The sequence below is a fragment of the Parasteatoda tepidariorum genome, chromosome 5, assembly GCF_043381705.1.
Source record: "Parasteatoda tepidariorum isolate YZ-2023 chromosome 5, CAS_Ptep_4.0, whole genome shotgun sequence".
Classification (NCBI taxonomy): Eukaryota; Metazoa; Arthropoda; class Arachnida; order Araneae; family Theridiidae; genus Parasteatoda; species Parasteatoda tepidariorum.
In genome coordinates, this window is record NC_092208.1 from 4,962,357 (window position 1) to 4,971,083 (window position 8,727).

The 8,727-nt window shown below is 32.2% G+C and overlaps 1 protein-coding gene across 1 annotated transcript in view; it reads left to right on the forward strand.

The window, feature by feature from the left end:
* Nucleotides 1-8,727, forward strand: part of LOC107440939 (reversion-inducing cysteine-rich protein with Kazal motifs) — a gene marked incomplete in the record, with an annotated part of 83,779 nt that overhangs the window by 45,343 nt on the left and 29,709 nt on the right. The window contains 4 exon segments of the mRNA XM_071180939.1: nucleotides 934-1,016; nucleotides 2,719-2,800; nucleotides 4,151-4,345; nucleotides 6,646-6,779. Of these exon segments, the coding sequence (XP_071037040.1) occupies nucleotides 934-1,016; nucleotides 2,719-2,800; nucleotides 4,151-4,345; nucleotides 6,646-6,779 (494 nt within the window).

Here is an 8,727-nt window from a genome sequence, read left to right on the forward strand (position 1 = left end):
TATATATAATCTATTTTTATATTGTAAATTTTATTACACAATTATTAAGTAAAGAATTATAATCTTAAAAGCCTATATCCCTTCATTTATATAATGTGAGGGGCTTAAGCCCTCATCCCCCGATCCTGCTGCCCGTGCCCCTCCGATGAATGCAGGTAATACATGTAAACCTCACTGTGATGAAAAAATATATGAATGAAGGTTAAAGTTTATAAACGGTTTTCTATTCATATTTGTAGGCTCTGAAGTGACTTCAAAATAGTCATCATGTGAGAAAAGGAAAATCAATAAAAGATTTTATTCCTAATTTACGTTTGCAAATTAAGCTCTACAAATATTACCTGTCTGAATAGGTTTTTTTTTATATTTTTGCTTTTTAAATGCATTTTATATTGTTATTACTAACTTTTCTTCTTATTATGGGTTTTGTTGCTTAAATTTTCCAGTTATTATTATTTAACAGTTTGCTCCATAGATGGGAGCACTGAAATACAATTTACTTCATATATTTTTTACCATATATATTTTTTTAACAATCATTTTACACGATATAAGCTATAACCACATTTATACATTTTTTTCTTCTCAGCGAATTTGTGATAACTGTTTGATTAATATATCTATTTTTAAGGCATTTTTATTTTTAACTCCATACCGGTAAGTTTGTTTTCTGTTTTTTTTCTTCTTTCATCTCAAACTCATTTTTGTTGCATTTTTATTTTTTAGTGCTGTAGAACACATTATAAAGGGTAATTTTTATCTTACGATAATTATCCTTTATTTCGAAATATCGCTACGTAAAAAAAAGGGTCTTGAAGATAGTTTTTACGTTTTCCTATAAAAAAATTTCTTTCATTTTATTTTATAATTATTAGTTTATTGATTAGTTTTATTAGTTTTTGCAATTAAAACATTTCTTTTCCCCCACTCTAGAAATAGATAAAGGTCAGGGGTTTTTTGGCCGCCCTTGCTGCACCCTTCCTCAGTCACAAGCTTGCATTATGGTCTGCTTACAGGTAAGACTAAACTATTTATAAATCTGATTTTATTCTATTAAAACTGGTCTATTAAATAGATGTGTTTTAAGAGCAGTAATTTAATATGTAATTAAATTCCGATTTATGCACGAAAATATATATTATAAATCGTTACAAAAAGTTTAATTTAATAATGCTTTGTTAAAAATTGCATCTTTCAAGAATGCGATTAATCATCTATTGCACCAACATTCTTTAAATCTTATGTGTAAATTCAATTTCAATAATGCCTAAGTTCTAATCACCCCTGTCACATCAGCTCATCTTGATACCCGGGAATCTTGTTTTATTCATATGAATGTCGATTCAATTGTTAACGACATTAGTTTCTCACCATCTCTAAATAGCACCTGGAAGTGGATTTTTTTCGGATTTGTGGTTTTTTTTTAATTTACTTACCTTTATTTAATTTTTTTCGATAAGAATTCTACAACAGGTTTTCCGTAGTTTCAAGAAAATATTTATTCCAGTGGTAGCAAAGACATGTTATTAATATTTAGAATTCAAAGAAGTTTTATTCACCAAGTATATTAAATGTCAGATAGAGAAATGATCCTTCCCAAAGTCTTTTAAAATTTCGGATTTAGTTTGCTACCACTATAATTCTTATGTTATGCAATTGGTAATACATATACTAATATAAGTATTATATTGACATATTTGGTTATTATTATTGACATAATTATCAAAAACAATGCTTAACAGTTTTAATACCGATACTCTATTGTCCTTCGAAAGGAACGTGTACTGGAAAAAATTAGTGGTAAATGTTGATTATCGTAAGTCTGCCAAATGTTACTGATGATTATGGTAAATGTAGCTTATCTCTATTCTGATGGGATGAACAACAAAAACATGTTTTGCTTAATTTATTACCGTAAAGGGCAACAAATAATAATAAATAAGAATTAAATTAAATTAGCTGTATTGTGTTAGTACATGCCTCACAGTTTTGGACATGTTTTAGTAGAATTGTTCAGTGCTGATTTATGGATTCTTGTACGAAGACTGGGTATTCAACTAGTATATAAATACAGAATTTCGAACAGTATAAATATTTCAGAAGATAAATGATTTATAATTTTTGATAGTGTAATATAAAAAAAATATATCACACTTTTTTAAGGACTCTCTTTATAGTTTCTTACATCTCGTTGTTCTCTTAAGGGTAATGAACCACAAATTGTTCAGGGGGGAAACAGAACCGTGTATAGTATGTCTAAAGTAAGAACTCCCCTAGTGATTCGTCTGGAGTGACTATGGTAACGAGGTACAACTATTTCAAGTAGAGGTGTGGGGTTACTGTTTAGGACAGGTTTTGGTCGGAGAGAGAAACTTTTTCTCCCGTCTATGTGTGTTAGCCGTAGAGTGAAGAGAAGCTACCCTTCCTGAAATGCGCTATTTTTGTTTCCATAGCAGCAGACGGCCTCACACTTTGTGGCTGGAGGAATTCTTACAGCAGACAAACTGTAGGAGTCTTTGTGTATTGTTTTGTTGTCGAGTAGTAGGTGAAAACTATACTAAGGAGCACACAGAAGTTCCACCTGTGTTGTTAAAAAAATGCAGCAAACTTTTAAGACTACGAGTTAACTTTTAAGACTAGTCCAAAGTTCATCCGATCTGTACTGCTTCGCTAGAAAGTCATTATTTACAGGATTTGTGATAATTTTTTATGTTCTAGGCTAAGGATAGAGAAGAATTGATGTCGGCATGCCGTCCAAGTAACGAAATAACATTTTATTCCTGCCTGGAAAAACAAGAAGGTGTGTATTTCTTTAATTATCCAATGAATTAAGAGTCTAAAATTTGGAGGGAAAAAAATTATATTTGGTTATATTCAGGAGCGCCGCAAACTTATATTTTTGGGAAGTGCCAAGTGAAACACCCCATTTCAACCGTATCATTAATCAGTATGTACAGTCAAACCCCGGTTTAACGAACCTCAGTTTATCGAACCCTGGTTTAACGAATTCCATTTTACCAAATTTCTCGATTTAACGAATTTTGTGAAGTGAATGAAGTAGATTTATAAGAAACAATTAATAGCGACACAGAAGTCGATGATAATGAATCTCCAGTAAAAACTGTTACTTTTTTTGATGCTTTGGAAACAGTAAAAACTTACCGAATGCAGCAAGATGTAAATTTCTCCTCCTCATGACGTCGAAAAAGAGCTTTTTTAAAGTAAGAAATCCAAACAAATAAACAAACTTTTAAGCTTCTGAATTTCAAATTAATCAGAGCGTCATCATTCGTTGTATTTTAAAATCCTAAATAAAAACTGTAAGATTTCTATTTATTTTGTGTATTTGCTTATTAGAGATGTTCGGATATTCCCTGAGGTTAGTCAATTTTTCCCCCCAATATTACGCATTATCCTCGATTTAGCGAATAATATTTTCATTCCCCATGAATTCGTTAAATCGGGGTCCGACTGTAGTTACAAAATGGAGCTAATTATAACCATAACCTTAAAATGGAGCTTTTAGGGGGGATTGCCCTAGAATTGCTTTTCGAAGCCACTTAACTTTTAGAGAAAGCAATAAAATTCATTTACCTTTTTGTTTACATTTCAAACGAAAAACTCAGACAAAATGAACAGACTTTATCAGTAGCAATTAAACTTAAAAACTATATTATTTTAATGTATGTTTAAAATTACTTTTATAATAAATGGGGTAAGAGAACAATTTATAGTTTGTGTAAAGCAAGAACTCCCCATGCCATTCGTCTGAACCCTTGACGGTAGCTATGGTAACTAGATATAACTATTTTAAGTAGGGATGTGTAATCGGCGAAAAAAGGTAATCTTTTTCTTCGGTCTAGTGTGTTATCCCTAGAAATGAGAGAAGCTACCCTTCCTGAAATGCGCTATTCCTGCTTCTACAGCAGCAGACGGCCTCAGACTTTTCTGGCGAGGGGAGTTCTTACCGTAGACAAACTATAGACATTTGTCGTGCTCTCTCAATAGAAAAGGTTTCGGGTTTTTATGACTTCCGGGGCTGGTACACCCTGACGACGTCAACTTCGGTTGTTATTTTTATATTTTAAATTTTTTCATTGTTTACTTCTTTAAATTTTCTATTGGTTTCATGAATAACACCTTATTTCAGTGGGACAACAGTGCTGCAACAAAGCGATTCAGTCAGAGTGTGCCGGTGCCTGTAAAGAGCTTTTCTCCAGTACTACAGAGCCATCAGTACAGCTAAGAACATATGTCACCAATACTTGCCTTCATGACAATCCCGACGTCACAAAATGTGTCAAAAATTATACTCTCATCACCCCTGCTGAAAACCCATCAAGAAGTATTTAGTTTCTATATACTCTTTATATATGGTACAAATTATTAAACGCACTCTAAGATTCTATGTAAAATCTTAATATTATCTGGTGATACTATGCAGAGCTTTATTGTTTTTACGCGACTGAAACCGGTTTGTACTTGTTTACGTTACTGTATCAATGGGTTAACATTGTAATGCAATACGTTAAAAATAAATACAAATGGGAAGCATATAAAAAATATCCTGAATAAAAACCCATTACATGTATGTTTAAATATAAAAGTATTGTATACAAACTCCTGCTAAACATGTAGTTATTAAAACACTACAGTGTGTCGAATAATTTGGTCTAATTATTATGATATACTAATACATTATTTGATATAATTACTATTCTATATTTATATAATATATTGTCTTATTTATCCTATCATCGAATTTATGTTATATATCGTCTAATTTAACCAATTGATACATTAAAGTAAGCAAGTGCAAACCGGTTTCAGTCACATAAAAACACTAAACCTGTATAGTATTACCTGATAATTAAGATTTTATAAAAAATTTTACAGTGCGTCTAATAATTTGCCACGGACTGTAGATTAGAGGCTTTATTGTTCTGAAAAAGGCATCCGTTTTTTTGACAGTTATTATTAATAGCAATTAATAGTAGTTAGCCTGGTCGGTAGGGCGCTGGGCCCANAAAACAAGTATCTCATAGAACAAAACTCTTTTACTATCACGAAAGTACACAAAAAATATATACATGTTGCCAACAAAAGAATAATGTAAGAAATAATATAATAAATAATATAATAAATAATCAACGCATCTGCGTTCACGCAGTTGCGTCTGGAACACCCATGAAAATTGGGTCGGCTGTTCAACGACGGTTATAAAATAAAATAAAATTAATAGTAGTATATAACTATTATATTATAGTAATAATATTAACATAATTAATTAATAGTAATAATAATTGATTATTAATTACATAATTTCAATAGAAAAAGCACCAGACATTTCTAATTTTTATGACAATTTAAGGAATTATGCCTGTAATTTACCTGTAATGTGTTCAAAGCAGTACTCAAAAAGCAGATTTATACTGCTGCACCTTGCAAGAAATAAAGTGCTTATTAATTAACTTTTTTCAAGATAATTGCAAATGAATTCTGTGTAAAATACTATAATTTTGTATAAAAGGTCAACAAAGTATGAAGCACTGCGAAGAAAAGGTTCAAGCTTTGAATGCCTTCTTCCTCCGTTGCGCTGCAGCGTAGACGCACATCAAGGGGTTTAACCACAAAAGCAGACGAAACACGACAGAACAATTCGACTCAATCCCTTTTATTTGCTGGGTTAAAATAAACGTTTAAAAAACTGGACTTAAATTGTTAGTTATAACTGTAAAGAGCAATAAATGTAAGAGTAACTGTAAGAGTAACTGTAAGATAACTGTAAGAGTAACTTAAAATACGTCGTAAATTACAACACGCCAATATGGTATAGTTTGTCTATAGTAAAAACTCCCCTAACCATTCGTCTGAACCCGTGGTGGTGACTATGGTAACGAGGTATAACTATTTCAAGTAGGGGTGTGGGATCACTGTTAAGGAGAGGTTTTTACTAGGGTCAGCGAAAAAAATTGAATCTTTTTCTTCGATCTATTGTGTTAGCCCTAGAGGGAAGAGAAACTACCCTCTAAGAAAGACGCTATTTTTGTTTCCATAGTAGCAGACAGCCGTGACTTTGTGGTGGGGGGAGTTCTTACCGTAGACAAACTATAGGTCCTTCTTGACCAGTAATGTGTAATTGTCCTCTAGAAAACAGAACTAATTTCGCGGATATACACCACTCTCTCCCCACTCGTTTTATGTTTTTTTTTTTTTTTTTTTTCATTTTATTTTCTGTTTTTTAAGTGATATTTATTATTTTATGTGTACTATTCTATTTCGTTTCAAAAAATTTTTCAGTGATCCTCACACTATTGTATTTATATATTTTGCTTTGACTACATTGATGCAATATTAGAAAGCACTTCTTTTTGTAGATATAATCGTGTGAGCTGATGAAAAGATTATCTTTTTCTTTTTTTTTCGGATTTTATTAAATTTTTTTTTTATTGTTCAATAATTTTTCCATGTTTTCTTCATATTTTGAACTTAATTTATGAGTTATATATACTTGCAGCTTATGTGTGCACTAAATAAAATTTCTTGATTTTCTTCGTTTTCTCTTTTTGTCCTTTATGTAATTGTTTGTTTGTTACTGTGTAAAAGACTGAAGTGTCCTAAGGTATATTGTGTTTTATGTGTTAGATCTCCACTGCTGTGATAAATCGTCAAGTGCTGAGTGCCGTCTTTCTTGCCGAAATATTCTGAGGACTCAAACGATTGGTCAAGAAATAGTAGATAATCTAATTGATGGAGGATGTGGGGAACCTCTACCCCATGTATGTGTTTCTTTTGTTTTATTTATTTTATGTTTCCTTTGTCGAGAAAAAATAATGTTTCGTCAAGCTTATCATAAACAAAAAAGAAAAATACAACTCGATACACGAGTCTCAAATCATTTTATAGAAGTTGAAAACAGCAAAAGAATTTACTTTAAAATAGTTTTGGTGATCTTAGCGAATGAATTGTTTCGCATTATCGTTTGGAGTTCCGTTTGTCAAATAAAGCACTTCAGTCGGATACGGTTGTTCTCCTCAAAATATTTTTTTTTTTAGAGAATAAATAGAATTTTGAATAAATAGGAACAGTATAACATACACCTGAAAATCTACCGATGTTTTCCTCTCCTTGTTAGCCATTTTCTTTTGCTCTGTTAGTGATCGTCTGAAGTTGAGAGGAATTTCTGCGGTACAGCGAAATGATTCGAAAAATAATTCTTAAATTGTTCCGGTATATGGAGAGATATGGCGAGAAGGGACTATAAAAAGGTTATAGTTATAAAAAGTTCACGTTTTTAAAACGGACATGAAAGTAAAATAAGAAAAGGGAAAAGGAGAAGTTGGAGCAATGTTAAATAAATTTTCAAAAAAAAAAATTCCATTTCTTTGAAACACAATGTTTTGCATAGGTTCTCGTTCGACTTAACCTTAAATTTCCGGTGATTCGCAGTTGGCCAAATTATTAGAATAAATTTGCTCTCGCATTCCAAGTTTCCATTCGGTAACAAATATATAATGAGTCACGAATGCATAAATGTTGCGATACACTTCTAAAGAAATTAGGGCATTTCATCTGGATTAAAATTGCACAGTAATTCGAACGTGGAAATGCCATCATACGCTGCTAGGGGCGCTTCTCTCTTATGAACTGTAACTTTGCGTACTTCTGAACAAGTCTTTCTAAGGAAGAGGGACATTTCCGTTGTGCAGATTTAATCTTGATGATGTACCCTAACTCCTTTAGAAGTTAGTCGCAATATTTATACAATCCCTTTTATGAATCACGTTTTTGATGCTCAAACGACAAAAACTAAACTAAAAATGACATTTAAAGAAAGGAGCAAAACTAATTTCAGATTTGAAATCTAAACACCCGAATTAAACGAATTCAAATGAAGTTCCCCTATGTCTTATTTTAACCGTTTGAGTCCCGAGCAGCGCGATCGCGCTCTAGAGATTTTATGCCGATGAAATCCAGTACATTTCGAACATCGTGGACAATTGACGGTGTGTTACAGATTGTTGAAGTTGCACTCTCAGATTTACTGGAGCAAGTACATCACACAGCACCTTTTTAATGTAAATAGTACATTTTACGATAGGTAGAATAATACTATAATAACGCAATAATGCATTACAAAATAAAAAAATATTATTTCATTGTTATCACTATCCTCTGAAGTACTCAAAATGCGTTGTCTTTAGCACTTTACAGGAACAATGCAATCTGCATCGTCGTCAATAGAAAACAAATAACCATCCAACAATTTTCATACACACGCATTATCGTGCGTTGCACTTGTTTTAGTCGGAAGGTATGGAAAGGACTATTCAGGCTAATTGCCACGGGAAATGATAAACTTCCTTATTTCAAGTATGAAATCACGCTGCAACGCCTGAATATCTGTAAGAGGGGACCACACCAGGGCTAAAGAGAATAGANTCAAGTATGAAATCACGCTGCAACGCCTGAATATCTGTAAGAGGGGACCACACCCCCTATATAACCCTTTTTTTCCCTTTTTTTTTATTCTGCAACCGCTGTTTCATACCTTCCGACTCCAACGGGTGTTTCGCACGATCATGCACGTGTATAATTGTTGCTATAATTGTTGAGTAGTTATTTGTTTTGTGTTTTATCAATGTATGTACCTGACAAATTTCATTAAAATCGGTCCAGTAATTCTAGAGATAATCGACTAAGTCATACCTTATATATATATATATA